At 35.6% G+C, this 21144-nt stretch overlaps 1 protein-coding gene across 1 annotated transcript in view; it reads left to right on the top strand.

Annotated features, from left to right (window-relative positions):
* The window catches only part of RAB32 (RAB32, member RAS oncogene family), a gene marked incomplete at its 5' end in the record, with an annotated part of 21734 nt that extends 912 nt beyond the window's left edge, over positions 1 to 20822 (top strand). The window contains 3 exons of the mRNA XM_021706981.1: positions 1 to 94; positions 15447 to 15724; positions 19723 to 20822. Of these exons, the coding sequence (XP_021562656.1) occupies positions 1 to 94; positions 15447 to 15724; positions 19723 to 19872 (522 nt within the window). The remainder of the gene's footprint in view (positions 95 to 15446; positions 15725 to 19722) is intronic.
* Positions 20823 to 21144: the final 322 nt, after the last annotated feature.

The following is a 21144-nucleotide window of genomic DNA, read 5'->3' as shown; positions in this document are numbered from 1 at the left end:
CACTACCGGGCCACCATCGGGGTGGACTTCGCCCTCAAGGTCCTCAACTGGGACAGCAGGACGCTGGTGCGCCTGCAGCTGTGGGACATCGCGGGTAAGCGCGGCCGCCGAGTTTCCCACCTTCGGAGCCGGGCCGCTGGGCTCCTCTCTGCCTGTGTTTTTTTTTTTTTTTTTTTCTTTTTCCTCTTCCGCCTGAACTCCCTACCTGGGTACGTTTAAGACAAGAGAGGCCGAATCCAATGAGATGCAATTGGACGTGGTCAGCTGGACCGCAGTGGGTTCTGCACGATGGAGCGGGCGGCAGTAGCTGGGGAATTCCTCAACTCCAGGGCTCGCTGTCTTCGCACAAGGGATGAGGAAGCCATTGGGCCTTTGCCCAAAAGTTTGAACTCGGGATAATGCCAAGCTGATAATACACCAAGAAGTGTGTTGGGATAGCGGTTTTGGAGGGGGCTGGCTCCCCTGTTCAGTTTCAAATGAAGTTTACAAAAAGTTGCGCTCCTGGTTAGTGACACAGCCAATACCAAAAGCCGGGTTCCGTTGCAGAACATCTTTTGCTCTTTGGCTCATGAATCTAGCCTTTGTGAGGGAACCCATTCCTCAAGTGTTTTGTTCTCATTGGGAGGCCAGGTCACAGTCACCCTGAGGAAGATTTGGGAAAGCCTTTCTGAGACCTTCTCTTTCCTCCCTCCCTAAACCCACACCTAGCCCTAAGCCAGCTCCCTTCCCCAGGTCCAATGCATTGTTTTCCTGGCATTTCCTTTAAATTGTCATTTTGGAACATAAGGATTGGAGGGGCCTTTCCCCTTCCCCTGATTTATGAACACTTGAACTTCGGATGGTGTGGTGCGTGAGATGAGGGCATTTACAAAGATGTTAACTTTTGTTAACCAAAAGTTAACCTGTTCAATCATTGCAGATGTTAATTAGTAGAGCATTTATTTTATTTTATTTTATTTTTTTCATTAATCAGTATTTTTTATTATGGTTTTGTGGGGTACAATTAAGGGTTAGGTGTACAATGACGTTTCATTCAGGCACCCTGTAGATAAGAAGTGTTTTCACATCCCCCGACAGATATTTGCTACTGTTAATCCCATTCCCCTCCCCCCCCATAGTTTCCCAGTACCATCAGTCATTTTCTTATAGTATTGCATTGGATGTTCAAGGTCCATTATATGAGTGAGAACATGTGATATTCGGATTTTTGTTTTTGTGAGAGGTCACTCCGTATTATAGACTCTAGTTCCATCCAGGTTGCAGCGAAATTCATGATTTTGTTCTTTTTTATGGCTGCGTAGTATTCCATCGTGTATATGTACCACATTTTTTTAATCCAGTCCTCTTTTGATGGGCAGCATGGTTGTTTCCAGGTTCTTGCTATTGTGAACAATGCTGCGATAAACATACGTGTGCAGGTATCTTTTTTATAGAGTGATTTGTTAGTAGAGCATTTAAATGGGAGTTTGCTTAAAGTTGGATGGCACCTGAGGCCATCTTTCATGCTACAAACCTTATAGAGGGTGTGGCTACCAGGCAGAGTGGGGGGGAACACACGTCAACTGTCTGCTGTTTGCCAGGTAGTGCTCTGTGCTCTTTTCATTTATAGCTTGTTGCAAATGAGACAGTATTGAAGAACCTATAACTCATTCATTTAAGAGGAGATCTTTCTCCCTCAGACTTGAGAATAAGTGTCTGCACATCACTATCTTCGAGAAAGGGAGTAATCAACCTTGGGCTTAGCCTCAGAGAAAGGGAGTAATCAGCCTTGGGCTTAGCTTTTTTTTTGGTTACCAAAAACCAAAAGTTCGTTTGAAAAGTCATTGTTTGAAGCCAGAGACTTTTTTCGAAACACTTCCTGCTGTTGCATAGAACACTAGTGAACAGTATTACTGCTTCTTGACAAAGTCATTGACTCTAAAGGTTGCCTTACCATGTGACAGTCTTTCTCCAGGAATCTTCAATGTAGCTGAGAATTTTCACAGATTATTTTAAACCCCTGCTTACCAGCATGATTAAGGTTTCCTTACTCTCGACTTAAAATATTCGTGTTTAGCTATTAAATTACAATTGAGTCCTAGTGCAGGTAAATGAGTATGAATAACTAGATTTTTAAAATCTTACATTTGGAGACTTGAGAAAACAAAAGCAGGCTTAGGGGTTTTCTTTCTGAATATCACCTCATCTCTTCATTCTTGAACAGACTTCAATAGGCAAGGAGGGGGCATATTTCAGTCTTTATCAAACTCTGTTATACATTTGCCTAGATGGGTTATCTTTTCACTTTTGACTAAATCCACAGCTTCAGTTTTGCCAGGAGGAAAGCAGAATTCTAAGGTCTCCAAAAGGGATTTCTGGATGATATTGTTATTTTAACATGTACCATTCAGCAAGTACAGGCCAGCAGTTAGCAAAATTAGAGGTAAGCATATGCGGTAATTAGAAAGTGTTAGGCTCACAGTATAACAAGATTTTCAGAAAAGGAATCTTAATATAAGGAAATTGAGAGGCAAAAATAGCTTAGTTTTAGCCTAATGTTTGGGGATCATTAACTATTTGGGGTTTGAATATTTGAGCTACCAGTGAATCCTAGCTCATACCATTTGAACTAAATAGTGATGACATAATGAAGGCAAACTGAAGGCTACTCCTAAAATCTCCCCCATGGCTAAACATATTTATCTTATGAGGTAACAGAGTTGAATCATATGTAATTCTCAAAGAATAGAAATATTCCTTGATTGCGGAACACTAGGTGGAGTTAACCATGTGCTATGACTAACTTAAGGTGTGGTGTTATTACTAGTTAGGGTCTTTTTTATTTTTATTTTTTGGTTGCTTTAGTGGTGAGCAAGGCAGTAAAGAAATTATGTCAACAGTCTCTATCCTTGAAAGCTCTGGCAAGTGTGATGGGGTACGGTTGTTGAATGATTTCTGGAAATGTCTTCAAGCAGATTTAGTTTAACTCTTCAAGTTTAGCGCCACTGTGACTCTTGGGTATATATAGGCTTTAAGAAATGTTTTCTTTTGGCATTGAAGCAATCTAGTTTTAAAATACAGGTGCGTTTAATGCAATTGCTATGTAAGACAGTTGCTGTCTCTCAATCCATACCTGCATTTAGATTACTGCTCAAAACATAAGTGAAATATACCAAAATATTGAAGTCTTTGGTAAGATTTTTAAAGAGATCTTAATAAATACATACTAAATTAAGATATAGCAAGAGTTGTCTCTAGTTTTCCTTTTTTTTTTTAGAAAGCAGGATTTATTAAAAGGATGAAAGCTCCCACAGTGGGAGGGAACCCCAGGGGGTTGCTCTCTAGTCTTCCTTTTAATGCTTAATATAAATAAAGTAGTATTTGGCTTACTACTCATTGTAAGCTTAATTATTATTAGCAACTACAGAATTTCCTAGGCGAGTTGAATGACTGGTCCATGTTCAATCTTAAAAAACAAGTTTGTCCATTTAGATGAAACATAATTTAGTCTTTATGCATTGATTTAGTGATTTGCTTTCTAGGGTCAACATTTCTTTATAAAAATCATTCTGATTTTTCTTTATAAAAATCATTCTGATTTGTCTTTTAGGCCAAAGGACAACTTGGGAAAAGTCTATGCTGAAGTTCATATAAATAATATTTACCCAAGCATAAAATGCATGCTTGGAAGATGTAAATTATGTAAGCTGTACCTAAACTTATTTTCATTATTTTAATTGCCATCCTAAAGTAAAATGTGAGTACTGATTTCCTTGTTCCATCTTGTATTTTGCAACCAGTATATCTAGTAATCTCCTCTTGTCCTTTTTCATAACTCTTGCGTAACCTCCATGAGCAAGAATATGGAATATTATCTCTGATAAGTTCTGATCTTAAAAGTATCTATCATTCAGGGATTATTAATATTCATGTACCTTCTAAATACGAAGAAACAGTGTTTTGAGGTATTTAGTCTATGCAGTTAGTTGTAGTCTCTGTCTTAAACACAGAACACTGCAGAAAGTTTTCCAGAGCTTATTGGTGGCTGATTACATACAAAGTCATTTAGAAGCCTTTTAAAAATCTTTATTGCATATGGATAACGTGTATAATCTTGCCATGCTCAGCATTATTCAAGCTCAATTGCTGTGCTGAAATACAAGCAAAGCTTACTGTCTCATTTACATCTTTTTGATTTTATTATTATTATTTTTGGAGTCAGGGTCTCACTTTGTTGCCCAAGCTGGAGTGCAGTGGTATGATCATGGTTCACTGCAGCTTCCAACTCCTGGGTTCAAGCAATCTTCCTGCCTCAGCCTCCTGAGTAGCTGGGACTATAGGCGCGAACCACTATACCCAGCTAATTTTTTTTTTTAAACTTTTTGTAGAAACAAGGTCTCATGGTTGTCCAGACTTGTCTCGAACTCCTGGGCGCAAGTGATCCTCCAGCCTCTCAAAATACTGGGATTGATTACAGGCATGAGCCACCAGAGGTGACTCCATTTACATCTTTAAATCTTTCAGCCTTCCTGAGTCCCAGGACACCATTGGATGCCACCATTGGGGCTGTTCATTCACAATTGCCCAAGCAGGCTGTTGGTCCTCATAACAGCATATTGATATTATTGCACATGAAAATTCCCCTGATAGTGATAGACCTGATGCGTCTGTCTCTTGAATGCGTTACCATTCCTAGTAGCCTCAGTTAGCCCACATAAGCTGGAAGATGCTCAGGTTATCGGTAGAGATAATCCAGCACTGGTAGGAAGTTCCATAACTTGCTTTTGTTCCTAGTCATTTGCCTAACCATCCTAGCTTTTGAATTGAATGAATTATAGGCTTATAGAGAGGTCCTATAATCTAAATGCAGAAAGGTGTAGTAACTTGCCAAGAAAACACAGATAATGAGTGATACAGTTATGGAGACAGGTTTCATGACTCTGAGATATGAAAACAATGTTTTTAGTAGGCTAGCAGGTTTTTGGTTTATTGGTGTCAAAACAACAGCACAAATACTTTTCTAAATTTTTAAATGTTCTGGTTATTCCTAAATTAGTCATATATGTTATCCTGACCTTTTAATTTTCTTAAGCAATGAATATGGAATTTTCAATGATTGTCATTCTATTTTAAAATGTTTCCAGAATTTTTTTTTTATTCAGGTACAATGAGGACAACAGATCAGGAGCTGACTGCCATTAAAAAGATGGTTTGTTATAGTTCCCAAAAGTGGGGGCACTCCCCACCCCACTCTACACCACAGAGAAAAGCACCAGGGTTGGTCAGGAGACAGAAGGATTAGTGGACTAGAGCCTTTATTGTGTTTTTTGCCATAAGGAATGGGAAACGTGGGGTAGGCAAGCTGAGCAAGTTTGCGATTAGCTAGTTATAATTTCTGTAGACTTTGGTCTATATGCCATGGCCTCTAGTTTTCCTGTACCTGGCCTTGAAGTGATTTGGGGTAGAGGGTTAGTGTCCCAGTCAGCAGGAACCTGATACAGAGGGCAGATTGGAGGATATGGAGTTGAGATTGGTTGGTTTGCATAACAAAGATGTGCTCCAAGGCCAGGCCAATCCTTTGCTATCTCTAAAAATTAGCTAACCCTGGGAGGGTCAGTCCCTTTCCAGGCCCTTAAGGCCCCAATTTGTCAAAGCGTCATCAAATATAAAAAACAAAAAAACGTGATTAATATGCATTTCTAGGCACTTACTAAAGTAGACTGAGAGATGAGAGGATGTGCTCTTCCAAAAAAGAAAAAATTCAAGGCCTCAGATTTTTAGTCTCGGGAACAGCATATTCTTAAATTAGTGAGGATTTCATACTTAATCAACACTTAAGTAATAGAGAGTGGGCTAAGTCGACAAGTTTAAGTTGTCTTAAGTTGTAGAGATCATCTCTTGAATGGTGAAAAAACTGCATACATAGAAATGTGGGGAGACTTCTGGAGTGGAGACAAAAGACCAAAGAAAAGTTGCTTTAGAATTCTATTCAATTATATCTTTAAAATCTTTTTCCACCTTTTATGATTGAGTAGGCTAGAAGCATGTAGTTTCTACACTGTTCTTTTGAGAGAGACAGAATCACAGGAACAAAAAAGGGATGACAGGAGTTTGATTTAAGGATCTAATAGGGTCTTTCTAACTAATAGACCACCTTATGTTCTCTTCTTCCCCATTATTTTTACTTACTAGCTATATATTTTTCATAAGCATCTTTGACAGTGGTTTTTTTATTACCTCTTGGTATTAAGCTAAATATGTCATTTTCAGTGTGATTATTTGGAGCCTACTTCAGAATCATCTGAGGCACTTAAAACGCAGTTTCTTTAGCATCAGTTATATCAGTAGATTTGGCATCATCTGAAATGTAACATGGTTTAGCAAGAGAGAAGTTAATTCTCTTACATATTAAGTCAGTAGCTGGGCAGTCCAAAACTGGTAAGCTGCACTATCAAGTTTCCATGAACCAAGGCTGAGCTTTCGCCATTCAGCTATTCCTAGGCCTCAAATGGATATCCCTAGCTACAAGGGCAGCCAGGAAACCTAGGGCTTTTGTTTTAAGCTGGGCACATTGCCTCCCTAAATGAAATTCTGTGAAGGAATGTTGGGATAGGCAGCTAGAAATCTTCCATACAAAAGCAGAATTCCTAGAGGTAGGGCCTAGGAATTTGCAACCTACCAAACAGCATAGGTGATTCTGATTTATTCTAAAGTTGAAAATTGTTCTTTGTTCTGTCCTTAGCTTTGCAGCACTCCTGCCAACACATTCATCTTCTCATTACACGTCAAGAGTTCTCCACTTAACCGGACACACCTCCTAATCCACACTCTTTCACATTCACACTTTCCATGACCTTTTCTCAGTTTCACAGCACCTCCCACAAGTGGTTTTACCTCTTGCTCATCTGTGTGGCTGGCTATCTCAGGAGCCTGTCTTTGAGGGCAGTATATGGTTACAAGAGTAATTTGCAACACACAGACAGTGTATATGTGTGTGTGTATGTGTGTGTATATATATATATATATATATACTATTTTTAATATATATTAATAAACATTTATTTATATATGTATATGTGTGTGTGTGTGTATGTGTATATATATATATATATTTTTTTTTTTTCCCCCAACAAACAAATACATTAGTTAAAAAGGGAAAAGTCCAGTATCTTACACTGTTAAAACTATTTTGACTTTGGATGCAATTCAGTAAGATATTTTGATTTGACTTCCTACTTTAAATTGATTAAAGTTAGCTGTTCTTAGCTGTTCCTTCATCACCACAGAAGATGTCAATACTTGAATAAAACAGACCTTAGGCACTGACCTAAATACCATGAATGTCCAGCTGTTTCAAGTTAGCAAAAGGAGTGAAATCCAGAGTCTGAGTTGGCATGTCCCTGGGAATAGGTAATTTTGAGGACTACTTCGTGATACTACCATCTCAAGACCAGTTTGTTTATCTTCCTTTTATTTTAGGTATTTTCCTATTTTTCTTTATTCAGTTTTGCCACCCTTTCACTTGACAAACAGGTTTTTTTAAATCTCAATCTCAAAAGGTGGTAGATAAGCAAAAATGATGCTTTGTATGTGAATTACACAGCAACTTTGCATATCTTTCCCTATAATGCTTATTTTTCCAAGTTGAAGTACATTTCCAGTTACCAGCATAGAATTCTAGAGTTGGAAACTTTTGGTCATTGAGCCTCTTAAAATAATAGCATTTGCTAAAAACTGTTTTATAGTCATTGTCATTGTATGCACTTTCTTTCTCATTTATATTTAACAATAATCTGGAGAAACAGGAGTTATTCCCAATATAAAGATGAATCAACTAAGACTCAGGAAGGCGAATGGATTTGCCTAAGGTCTGTATACCATAACTTGCAAAGTTAGAGCAGGAATCCTGATATTTCTGACTCCAAAGGTTTATCTGCTGTGTTGTACTGTCTCCTTCTCATCTCATCTTACATATGATAAAAAGGAATATCAGACAAATGAATGGAGTTATGTAAAAATCATATGACTCCTTTTATCTTCTAAGCAGTACAAATATTAAACTATGAACTTCAGTGCATATCAAATCCAAACTCTGAGGGTGCTAATTTGATGCCATGTAGTTTTATCTGGGGTTAATACAGCCACTTGTTCTGTTTAAAATTGTGCAAGCAAGTGGGTGGAGGAGGTGGTTAGGCAGATACTAGTACAGTCTGTTTTTAGTTAAATTGCTTTATTGGTTAGTATGGTTGTTCTTTAATGTAAGAAGTTGTTTTACTCCTAACAGTACCTATAATTTCAGCATGTTAAAGTGTAATGCTTGAACAAGTTTAGAATGACTTGATAAAGTATAATGACTCACTGACTTGATGCTTTAAAAATAGTGAAGCTCATGTGGCTGCATATTGTAACCTCATATATATAAAATCCAGGACACATTATGATATTACATTATTACATATATCAAAGTAAATAAGTTTGTAATGGATAATTATCCCCTTAGAATTTCAATTAACACTGAAAGAGACATTTAGATTATTTACCAAATAGAGACATGATTATAAAATATGGAGACAAACATTTAAAAATTAAATCAAATCAATGATGTAAGTCACAATATAAAATCTCTCTGGCCTGTGCTTCTGATAACAGTTCAGAGTGTAGTCCTTTTCTTTTCAAATCTGAAGGGAAATACTTTCCTTTTGAAAATTTGCATTGCATATAAAGAGAGAAGACAAACTATCTTATCTTTTTTCTTTAACTTAATGGGAATACATATTCTTGGAAACATACTAATTTTGTCATTTCAACTCCTTTTTGAGGTCATTAGCAGTGAGTACTCACAAATATTAAAATAAACATTTTAATCCTTCACCAACATGTGCATATACCTTAAGATTCATTCATTTGGGTATGTAAGAGGTTGTATGAATCTTTAAATTAATCTTTTGAGCCTATATTACTAGCACTGTTTTCTTTTTCTCCTTTCTAATTGCCAAGATATCAAGTTATAATAAAGTTTCCTTCCTTTAGAGAAGGAAGTAACACATTGTTTAAAGGATAAAACTTTTTCAGAGTCATTTGGAATATGCTGGCAGTATGCCAACAGCAAATGTACATGGCAAAACTGTCCCTAGTATCAGGGTGACTAATGCACCCAGCAATAGAGGGAGATCTTCCCTTGGCTACTGTGGTAAAGCAGTAGGTGACATAAGAAAGGGTATGAAAAAGGTATACCTTAAATAGCTGGGCTGTCTGTAAGGAAAGTCACTCTTAAGCTATCGGTACTTCCAAAGATGTATTTGGAAATATAAGAACACGTGCAGAAATGTATACTCCAACAAATATTTGGCTGACGGATTAGATAGCACATTTGATAACAAATCAACCTGGGAAATTTAAGTAATTTCATCTTTCTGGGACTTTGTTATCTATAAAATAAGAGAGTTTGGACTAGATGACTTGGGGTGTCTCCCAGTTATAGTAAGTAATGGCTATTACAGCACTGGTCAAAGAAGATGGTGTTGCCTAAAGTTCTCCCTAAACTAATCTAAACTAGTTCTACAGATTTGTTAAGAGAAAGAGCTCCCAGGTGTTGATGAATTTTCATTTTCTACAAGCTTTAACTCTACCCCCTACCCTATAAAGCAAAAGTTAGGCAGCTTGTCTTTGTACTTAATAACTACAAACTTCCTCCTATACTCAGCCCTCTCCTGTCATGAGACACAATCTAGATTATTCACTGTGGCATAAATTGCCTGCATTTTATTTGTGTATTTGTAGAAAGTAGAATCCTAGAAAAATAAAGACTTCATGGACTGAACTTAAAGTTGTTGATTAACTACATCACAAAGTAACTTCCTGATACATCTTGTCTAAAAACAAAATTAAGATACTCTATAGAATTTCCAAGCTGCTAAAGTCAAAGTCTTTCCCATTAGTTTGATCCTTAGCCCTCTTTTAGACCTATGAAGAACTGACTCCTGATCTGTTGTGAAAGGGGAAATAAGAGAGTGCATACTTCTAAGGGGCATGACTCAGAACACTGTTGGGAAATTGACATCTAGAAGTTATACACAAAGCCGTTTAAACCATTGATGGTAAACATGGCCTCTGACCAGGCTTAACTGCACATGTGCTGTGTGCATTGCCACATCCAAACTGAAAGTTAAAGTATGGGAATTAAGAAGTAAAGACAGCTTTTGAAGACACTGAAGTTTCACCATAAATAAAAGCATTTGAATGACATTTTTGATAGTGTATCTTGGAAAAAAAAATAGTAAAATTTGCTAATATACCTCAATGAATGCTGTCCCTGTTTGGTACCATGATATGCTTTGGATGTCTCTGATTACACTTAACACATTGTTATCAGCTTGCCTATTTCCTCAAATAGACTGTGTCTGGTACATTACGTAGAAGGAAATAAATACATTCTTAGTAGAGCTCAGATCTGGAGTTTTGAAAGAAAATAAGAAAAGGAAATAGAAGCTACAATGACATTTAGGAGTTGCATCTCAGGAGAGGCTAGGTTATTGTGAGGTGCCAAACAACATTAAAAATCTTAGTGATTTAAAATAATTATTTCTCGCTTTTGCTACTTGGCCATACTGGATTTTGGGAATTTGAGTGATGGCCATGAGTGTAAGTGCAGTTTTTTTTTTTTTTTTTTGAATTGGAGTCTCACTCTGTCGCCCAGACTGGAGTGCAGTGGCCGCTCCCGGCCACTGCAGCCTCGACCTGCTGGGCTCTGGCGGTCCTTCCACCTCAGCCTTCCGAGTAGCCGGAATTACAGGCATGCGCTACCATGCCCGGCTGATTTTTGATTTATGTAGAGATAAGGTCTTGCTGCCCAGGCAGGTCTCGAACCCACGGGCTCAGGCAATCCACTCACCTCAGCCTCCCAAAGGCGCGGGATTACAGGCTGAGCCACCGAGTCCTGCGTAAGTGCAGTTTTTTATTGCTCATACTTGGCACCTGAAGAGCCAAGGGCTAACAGATTTTACCTTCTCATGATAGTGTCATCTCAGAGTCAGAGTTCAGCCTTGCTGCAGCAGGACAAAAACATTGGCAGTGATTCTGCTTGGAAGCAATATTTCTAATCACATTTTATTGGCCAAGGCCAATAGTATCATAGCTAGTATCATTTCTTAGAGGGGACAGAAATGTGTGATCTTCCATGCATTTAGAATAGAGGAGAATCGAATATTTATAAACTCTGGCAATGTTTTCCTATGAAATTCTTTGCTTTAGAAAATAGTAAGGGAATAACTAAAATTGCCGAGGGAGAAATCATAACAAAGACAGAGGACACAACTCATACTGGGTTAGCAATGGAAAGATAAGTTTAACAACAGGAAGAGCTTAGTGTATCTATGTATTATAAACCTTTGAAATAGCATAGTTAATTATAGGTTGGACATAGGTTTTTTGGAAAGCAACCCTTAATTTTATGTAGAAATTATTGTAAATGACTGCATGTTATCGTTTTCTACTCCCTAATTAAGCTTCATGTGTTTTAGACATTTTTGGTTTACCAGTTTGGAAATATCTCTGAAGCACTAATGAATTATTTCAGAATCTTTTTTAAAGATTACAAATTCACTAAAATAGAAAGTATATTTTGCTATTCTTTTAGAAAATAACTATTTTTCTAAATGCATGGTCCAGGCCTTTTGATGAGGGATCATTTATATTTGATTTTCATTACTGTCTGGATTCAGTGATTATAGAATATATATAAAAATCTATATGACATGAAAATTATAATGCAAGAACCTAAAATAACAATGTTACAACTGGGTGAGGGGGAGTACTGAGATGATCGCTAAACATCTCAAGCCAATTGGCATATGTAAGCAAAAAAAGCTTCTTGTCTGAGTTTACCTAAATGTTGAGTGTTTGGTATTTTGATTCCCTAGTGCAGTTGGACTAGTTTGTTTTTGTCTGCAAACCACAATCACCATTATAATGTACAGCATATAACTAGCTAATAGTTTAAGGCTTTGCCATGTTTATTTGGCACCATTTAAAAAAGCATACTCAGGCTTTCATTATGCAATAAACTTATTGAGCACATAGTAATACTAGAATACGAGTTAACATTTATGCAGAGCTTATCTCACATTTTATACCTTTTTGAACTTAAAGAGTAGCTTACATGTATAGACTTTGACATATACCTTCACAAACTTTTGTATACTACTTCTGATTCGATGTATAGCATATTCTTATCCTCCTAGAACAAAAATCAGCAACTTTTTCTGTAAAGAGCCTGATAGCAAATATTTTAGGTTGTGTAGGCCATTTCATCTATGTAGCAACTACTCAACTCTGCCATTGAAGGGCAAATACAGGCAGACAATATAGAGACAAATAAGGGAAAGTGAATTCCAACAAAACTTTATTTAGCTTGATCTAGCCGTGGGCTATAGTTTACTATGCCCTAGAAACTTCTAGGTAGGCACTTTACATTTAACCCTTCTAGTGACCCTCTGAGGTAAGTATTCTTTTAGAACTTTACTGAGGTATAATTTACATACAATAAACTACAGTTAGGAAAGTTTTGACATCACTGTAATCAATATTGCCAATGTTTCCATCATCCTCAAGGTATTCCTATGTAATCCTGTGTAGTCCCTTTGTAATCTATACTCTGCCTTTCCCAAGGCAGCTACTGATCTGCTTTCTTTTACTCTATTGTCATAGTTGCCATTTTTAGAATTTGATATAAATAAATGAATTTATATAGTGTTTCCAACCCCCTCTCTGATCTGGCTTCTTTTACATAGTGATTTTGAGACTCATCCAAGTTATTGCTTGCATCCGTATTTTTAATCCTTTCCTTTCTGTTGTTTTCATTGCTTGAATATACCATAGTTTATTAATCTGCTGGTTTACATTTGATTTGTCTTCAGTTTTTGCCTCTTAAAAGTAAAGTAACTGTGAGCATTAATGAACAGGACTTTGAGAGTTCCAATTTATCCATATGCTCACTCGGTATAGTCATACCTTAATTTTGACCATTTTTGTGGGTGTGAAGTTGACATCTTGTGATTTAAATTTGCATTTATTTAATGGCCAATTATGTTGAACGTCTTTTCCTATGCTTATAATTGTATCATATGCGTTCTTTGGTAAAATATCTGTTCCAATCTTTTACTCACTTCATCAATTGGGTTTTTTATCTTCTTATTTTGTAATCTTAAGAGTTTTATATATTCTAGGTACAAGTTTTTATCAGATATATGATTTGCATTTTTTCTTTCAGTCGGTACTTTTTCTTTTCATTTGCTTAATTGTATAATTGACACCATTTTGAGTTATTATATAGTATGGTTGTTTTAAAAGTATATGCTCTTATGTGAAGACTGTCAGTTAAATCTGAATCCTAGTCTCAGGACCTAAAGAAAATTAATTAATATTTCTAAGCCACAGGGTCCTCATCTAAAATTTCTTGTCATAGACATTTCTAATTTTCTTGTGCTTTATCAAAAAGTTTAAAATATTTAAATATGACTTGGTATGACTGGTAGAAAGAAATACTTGGGATTTATGGATGAGTCGCTGAAAAAAGCAACAGTCACTAAAGCTTAATAGTTCTTTGTTAACTTATAGATTTCTATACTTTTATTTTACTACTAGTTTGACATCTTACCCTCTTTTCTAAATTAAAGGAATAATCCAAAGGAATACTTTTTTATAACTATGTGATTATCTTGAAGTCTTAATCTTTCCATTTTTTTTTAACCTAAGGCTATCTTAATGTGACTAATTTATCTTTCTGCTTAGCCCTTTCATATTCAATAATTAAAATTTGTAAAAATGGAGGTAGTTGATAACATGTGACATTTGAATTAGAGTCTGAATCACTTTAATGCATATATATTGTCTTTCTATAGAACAGTACAATATTGACTTTGAACAGCTGGTATATCCTTTGTGAGCATGACCTGTGGGATTATTAAATGTTCATTTATGGAAAATGTACAATGCTAACTTTTTAAAAAAATGTCAGCATTATAATCCAATGAGCTGTATAGTTGATTGGTCAGATTTACATTGCCAATAAAATATGAACACAGCAGTAAAGTTTCATATGTGACCATTTGTTATACAATTCAGACCTTTGTGCTATTATAATACAATTTCAGGTAAACCCATATGAGGACTTGTTACAAAGTAAATGATCTTTAAGTTCATCTATTTAAACTTGACCACTGTTGTACTCTTCTTTCATTCCATAAAGCAATAAATAAAACTACATGATGGCATTGTAGAGTCAGGGGGAAAAATAATCTTATATTTTGGGATAGGTTTGAATCTTTTGTAAATAAAGTATAGAGTAAATATATCAATAAAATATATATAAGGGTTGTTTCTCATTATGTGTTTAGTAAGACACTAAAAAGTTAAATAGGAAAAGTTCTATTAAAAACACATGATGTCTTTATCATAGATCAAAACTAATAAATCTCAGATTTGCAGATTGCCAGTCACTTTTTCCCTTTACACTCTAGTTAGTAATTTGACTGCCCAAAGATATGAGCATAAGAAGTCAAGACAACTACAAGATAGTTTAGATTGGCTGCTATCTATTTCCTTAGGCATGTAGGAATCGGAAGACCTAGATTCTAGTACCGTCTTCTTGAGCTAGTGATGCTATAGTCCTAACCAATCATCTCTTTGCCTTTGCCTGTTTTTTATCTGTCAGATGATAAGGGTCCTTCCTGTGTCAACGATTAGTACAATAGAAGATAGAAGATAATAAGAGAATGTTTTGCAAAGTCCTATATAATGTATGTAACAGATTTTCCCAGTGTTTAACATAAGTTAAATTATTTTAAAAGTGCAATATTTGAAGAACTCCAAAATTGATTTTTTTGTAATAACACAACCAGTTGTGCTGCTTTTTATTCTGAAATAGATTTTTGTGTGTCTGCTTCTTAGAGGAGCAATCTTGCATATCCAGTCAAAAGTGGGTGTAGACTAGCGATGTGAAGAAAAGATGACTTGAGAACATGAGCTACTTTATCTCCTGTCCAGTCCTAATCTTTCTGACTAGGATGTTACCCACTGCACTTATCTCCTTCCTGCAGGCTTCATTTCTTCTATTCTTGTCTCTTCTTCCTCCACTCCCAGCTTTCTTCTTTTCTTTAATACCTCTCTTCTTAAGGTTGGAGAAAAGGAGGAGGAAACAACAGACTATAGCTTTAAATATTGTCATGTTGATGTTTACAGAAAATGTGTTGTACAGCACATAAAACTAGCTAATTGTGTGCTCACACCAAGTTATCAGACACTTCTGTAAAGGTCATGGTCTGTATGGATATCCTGAATTCCCAGAGTATGTTGCTATAAAATGGGAAATATTTGTCTATAGTGTTATTTTTAGGATCAAAGGGGTTGTACCCGAAGATAGACTCTGCCTAAATTACAGGTTTTTAATCTCTTCTTGTATTTATTTCTAGGGCAGGAGCGATTTGGCAACATGACCCGTGTATACTACAAGGAAGCTGTTGGTGCTTTTGTAGTCTTTGATATATCGAGAGGTTCTACATTTGAGGCAGTCTTAAAATGGAAAAATGATCTGGATAGTAAAGTTCATCTTTCAAATGGCAGCCCTATTCCTGCTGTCCTCTTAGCTAACAAATGTGACCAGAAAAGGGACAGTAGCCAAAGTCCTTCTCAGATGGACCAATTCTGCAAAGAACATGGCTTCACTGGATGGTTTGAAACCTCTGCAAAGGTGAGATCCAGTTTGCTTATGAATCTGTTCTGCTGTTTAGCTTGTAAGTCTGAGCTATAACTATAAAGTATTTAGATGGGTTTATGTAAGTGGTTTTTGGAAGCTGAGAAAATGTGAAGCATAGCATGGATATGTTATAGCTTCTCTCAGTCTGCTGCAGAACTGTTTTCAAAATTGACTAATGAGAAAGTGAATAGAAAGGCAGATTTCACATCAAATTAAAAATGAGTTATTATTAAGAGCAAAAAGTAAATGATATTTTCTGTGAGTTTGAGTATTTAACTGAGGTACTTCTCATGCGACTGGAGTGGATGGGGGTATTGTCAAGCAAAGCATGTCTGATTTTTACAAAAGACTTAACTGAAATACAGGAAAATGCCCTGGGCGAAGATGTATGTCACATGCATGACCATGTGAAAAGGTCAGAGAGAAGATTTATTCAGATGATGTTTGAAGAGTTTAGATTAACTGTGTATGAAAGAATTTAAACAAGAGGAAAGTATCAACATTTGTGGTATGCTTTCTTTATTATGGAAAACTGGATCAAATATTTTTAAAGGGAAAATAGAACACTAAGATGCTTTCAAAAATTTTAACATTCTATTGGGTTATGTGCATTGGAAGTTTAAATTACAAATCAGATTTATGCAAGAATGGTGAAATGCGTGAGAAATTATGTGATGAAAAATTAACATTAAATCATAAATTTGTTGTAATTGTAACACAGTTCTAGCTTTTGGTATGTTTTCTGTGGACTTCAAATATACATGTTTTATGTGTGTATATGTGTGTGTGTGTGTTTATATATGTATATATGTTTCATTGTTCCTCTAAATCACCTACCTCATTCTGGATATTTACCACTAGGTTACTTTTAGCTTTACTAGAAACTCACCCCAAAGTGAAAAATTGCTTGACGCCAGTGATGATCAGACTGATGAAAGCGAACACTGAGAGAACACACAAAAGAGCAGCTTCAAAAATATTGAGTGATAATGGTATCCTAGGGAAAAAAGACTGTCCACTGGAGACAGAGGCATATACTTTTAAGCTAGAGGCTAATTGTTTATATAAATACAGTATCTTACAATTTTACTTCATAAATAATAGTGGTGGAAGAAAGATGAAGCCCAGAGGTGCTATAGGAGCACTTAGCCTGGCACGAAGGAAGAAATTGTAGGAGAAAGGCTTCTTCCAAAGGACTTGTTCTGAAAAGCCATGTCCTCTGTCTGCTCTGCTTGTCTGTTGGGTGATTTATTTTGCTTCCTAACTTTCCTAGCTTTGGAGAAAAAAATAAAAGTAAATGTAAATATTTATGCAAGTGTGTATTTTAGTGGAAGACTTCTATATATTACAGATAAAATTCCTCTTTAGACTTTATTTAATTGATGTTTCAGGTAATCATTTCAAATTTGCCCCCAGAATCTAGATGTAAGACTCATAAATGGTGATACCACATGACTTGTGGCTTGAGACTGTATAAATCATCAGTTTCATTGTATGTATAGACAGGATTACATGTAGAAATGAAAGAGGAAATACTGGTTAAGAGTAAAAGTTTCAGGTATTTTCTGTGCTTCCCTATAAATGCAATAAAAGCAGCTTCTGCAAAATTTCCTTAGTAATAAACCTGGAGTGTTTTCAAGAGAATAGTAATAAAATGGTAATGAAAAATGTAGATTAAAAGTTTTAGGGTCAAGGCTTAAAATACTGTCTAGGTGTCACTAATAGCTATACTTTGAGCTGCCCAGCAACTAACTTCTAAGCCAAGGTTTGCTTGAGTTCCAGTAGTCTGAGTTTCAGTAGGAACATAGTCAAAAAATAATTTTGAATTCATGAATTTTATTATTTTGCTTTTACAGCAAACTGGATTTCTAACATGAAACTTTGTGACTGATTAAACTAGCATACGGTAATCTTTGCTCTTAATCAATTGCTTCCAAATGCAGACAGAGAATTTTATAATTATTTGATATAATGGGGATGTTGAAGACTGAATGATACTTGGACATTCAAAACATTCGTACTTAAATTAAAGTTAACACTTATCTTGGGAGTGGAGTTAAAAAAAAAGCTTATATAAATACTTGTATAAATAGCGTATCTCTTCTTGGTTTCTCATTGTCTAAAAAGGACATTACAAATAAGGAAAAAGGCTACAGTTAACCTTGTAGTACTGGATTGGGTTAGATATCAATATGAACTTAAGGTTTCATATATATTTGTGTGTGTGAGTTTATGTATTATATATGTGTATATATTCACACATATGTATAAACAGAAAGATAAAGAAGTAGATACCAATCTATGTATGTACACATAAATATTTTACTAGCTGTGTCTACCGAGAGGGCTTAGAAATGATGACACCACAGAATGAATAAACTTACCTAGTCCTTGGAATTTGCTTTTTAAATATCATTCTTTAGTAAAAAGAATGGGAATTCCTGAAGAGATTACTGATTCCAGGGCTTGTGGGATAAGGAAAGTATAGATGAGATATTTTGTGGTGCCAGAAACTAAGGAAGCATGAAATAATGGAGACATACTCCAAAGATGCAGGAGACAACTGTAGGAGCTCTGAAAATCTAAGACAATATGAGCAATAAAGTAAATACTTATTGTGGTGAGTTTAATTCATAGGATAAAATAATAATCCATGATGTGAATAAACAAATGAGTAAATAAATATGGGAGAAGAGAATATCTAACAGTAAAATTTCAATTAATAAATGTAGAAGAAATGATAGAAATAAAAAGTCAACATTGAGCACCATGTTCATAATTGTTTTAGGGACAAATCAGTTGAAGCTAAAATTAGTGGGGGAAAGTATATGAGAAACAGGATATTTATATATTTGTACTCACTGAATACAAAGAGAAGAATAATACTTTTTCAGAGAGAAACCTGGCAAACATAACTTTAAGCAAATGTGCTTTCTGATGTACTGAGAAGGGCATATCACTTGGGTTTTGTTCCTGCCAAACTTGAGAATGTAATGAAAAGGAAGCATCAAATGATCTGGATTGTAGGATATTCGTTGGCCACTGCTTTCGGAGAGTGTCAGGGTCACTGAGTGAAAGACAAGAAGACTGAGGAACTGTTCGAGATTAAAAGACACCCAGGAGACTTGACAATGAAATACAGTTTGTGATCCTGGATCAGAAATAAGACATTGAGATAATTGGTGCAATTTGAATAAGACAGTTTAACACTGACACAACATAATTATATAATTTCCTGGTTTCAATAGTTGTTTTTTGGTTGTCTAAGATGTTAACATTTGAAAAATTTGAGTGAATGGTAGACAGGAAAGTTTACTATTTTTAAAAATGTCTTTATACATCTCAAATTATGTCAAAATGAAAAGTTAAATATTTTTAAAAATAAGCAGTTTTTTCTATGTGTTACTGATTGTATATTTAATGACAGCTTATAATTCAGTCATATAACTAATGATTCCTTAGGGTGTCCTTAATGGACATCATACTCACAACATTGCTTCAGGCTCATTTATGCATGACAACTAAAAAGGATGACGTACTTAGAGATGGAGAAGTGGCACGATATATTATCATATTTTAATGTGGTTTGAGTTCTTTCCTTTTTTTTTCATAATGTGCTCTGAATACTTGAATTACATATGTTCGAGGGCAGGTGTTCTTCAGTCTGAATGTCTGCATTATTTGAGTGATGACCTAGAGCACAGTGAAGATTCATTTTCAACCACTGAGATAGTTCATTGAACCTCAGTAGTAAAAGTTTAAAACAGGAACATCAGAAAGGGTGTCCGTGATAAAAAGTACCTTCCATAGCCACATTACTCAATAGCATAGAAATCTTCATAGGCACACACTTTAGTATTAGAGAAGGAGAGAGTAGCTAGTATACTTATAATGCCTTCTCTGTCAATTTTCCTAGTTTCTATTAATATTCCATTAATTATTCTAAGAGTTAATGCTAAGATTTAATTCTATTCTTCATTTCTGCTTTACAGGATAACATAAACATAGATGAAGCCTCTCGGTTCCTGGTGGAGAATATTCTTGCAAACCACCAAAGCTTTCCTAACGAAGAAAACGATGTGGACAAAATTAAACTAGATCAAGTAACCTTGAGAGCAGAGAGCAAATCCCAGTGTTGCTGACATGGTCTCAGCTTGTCTTGTACCTGCCTCAGCTCCTAGTGAGTTTCTGAGATCAGGTTAATAATGGCATGCTGGCTGTGAGCCTTCCCACATGCCACTTCAAATGGCACCACCACTGGGTGCTTATTTGAAATGGAACTTTTGGAGAAATATCCCTGTTAGTGACTCTGCAACTTACCAGATAACAAAAGGTTCTGTTGTTGTTGCCAACATATTGAGGATAGCGTTTACATCTTTTTTAATGTCTTTTTAAAATGACGGTTCCTCAGGATTTGGTAAGATTTTCCAATTGTAGCTGTTAGTGTAAGTGCTGGTTTGGTAATAAACTTTATCTCCAGTCTTAGTCATTTTGAGTCTATATTTTTGTCTCTTTCTTCTTTCCTCACTTTTGAGAGAGGATTTTATACTCTGTCAGCCACAAAGGCTTGAAGTTTTTCTTTAGCAATTTTCTTTTCAAAACTTCATGTAAAGCTGTACCTTAAATATAACTTAACCAGTTGTAACTGGTGTGGTATGTGGTCACTCAAACACATTAAAGTATCCTTCCTAATTACTCAAAAAGTTATCACACCACACTTGTATTATGAATGTCTACTTCTGGATCTTGTTGCTACCCCTAGGAAGCAGTATAAATGAGCATTTTTTTTCTTTCTCGCTAGTCCTTTCTCTCTTCTTGCCATGTACTTTTGTTTATAACTGAAAGCCTGGATGATGTCTCTGTTGTAATTCTCTCTAACTGGAGCTAATGATCAGAGAGAGAATGCTTTCAAAGCATATACAATTAAATCTGTGCTTCTATGGTATGAATTGTGAAAGACACTAGTTTGTGTATGGTTTTATATAAGGTTTTGGACATTTAAATTACAATACCTGAAAAACTTAAGGTGGCCTTACAATATTTGTATTATTGTTTAACCCAAGTAAGGAAAATAATAAATATTTTGACTAAAGCCTTATTTTTGAATTAATGTGTTTCCAGAAAGGTGGTATGAGATATACTTTTCTGCCTTAGAAGACTTTGTTCACTTTTGCCTTTTATTTTTAGGGGACTTTTTATATCATGTCCAACTTACTGACTTAAAAAAGGTCCAATTTATTTCTTCAAAGCTAATGCAAAATGAGAAACTGACCAAATCTGTCTTACATGTTAAATTGAACAAGAAAGATCTGTGAATTTATTAAGGACAGGAAGAAAAAAAAAACTAGCATAAAAGTGCATTTGCTCTGAGAGGTGTGTTCTGGAAATAAATAGTAGTTGTCATGGGCCATAAA

The sequence above is a fragment of the Carlito syrichta genome, unplaced genomic scaffold (genome assembly GCF_000164805.1).
Source record: "Carlito syrichta isolate Samal-C Ts95f unplaced genomic scaffold, Tarsius_syrichta-2.0.1 Scaffold316274, whole genome shotgun sequence".
In the NCBI taxonomy this organism is placed as follows: domain Eukaryota; kingdom Metazoa; phylum Chordata; class Mammalia; order Primates; family Tarsiidae; genus Carlito; species Carlito syrichta.
This window is presented reverse-complemented; position numbering and strand designations above follow the sequence as displayed.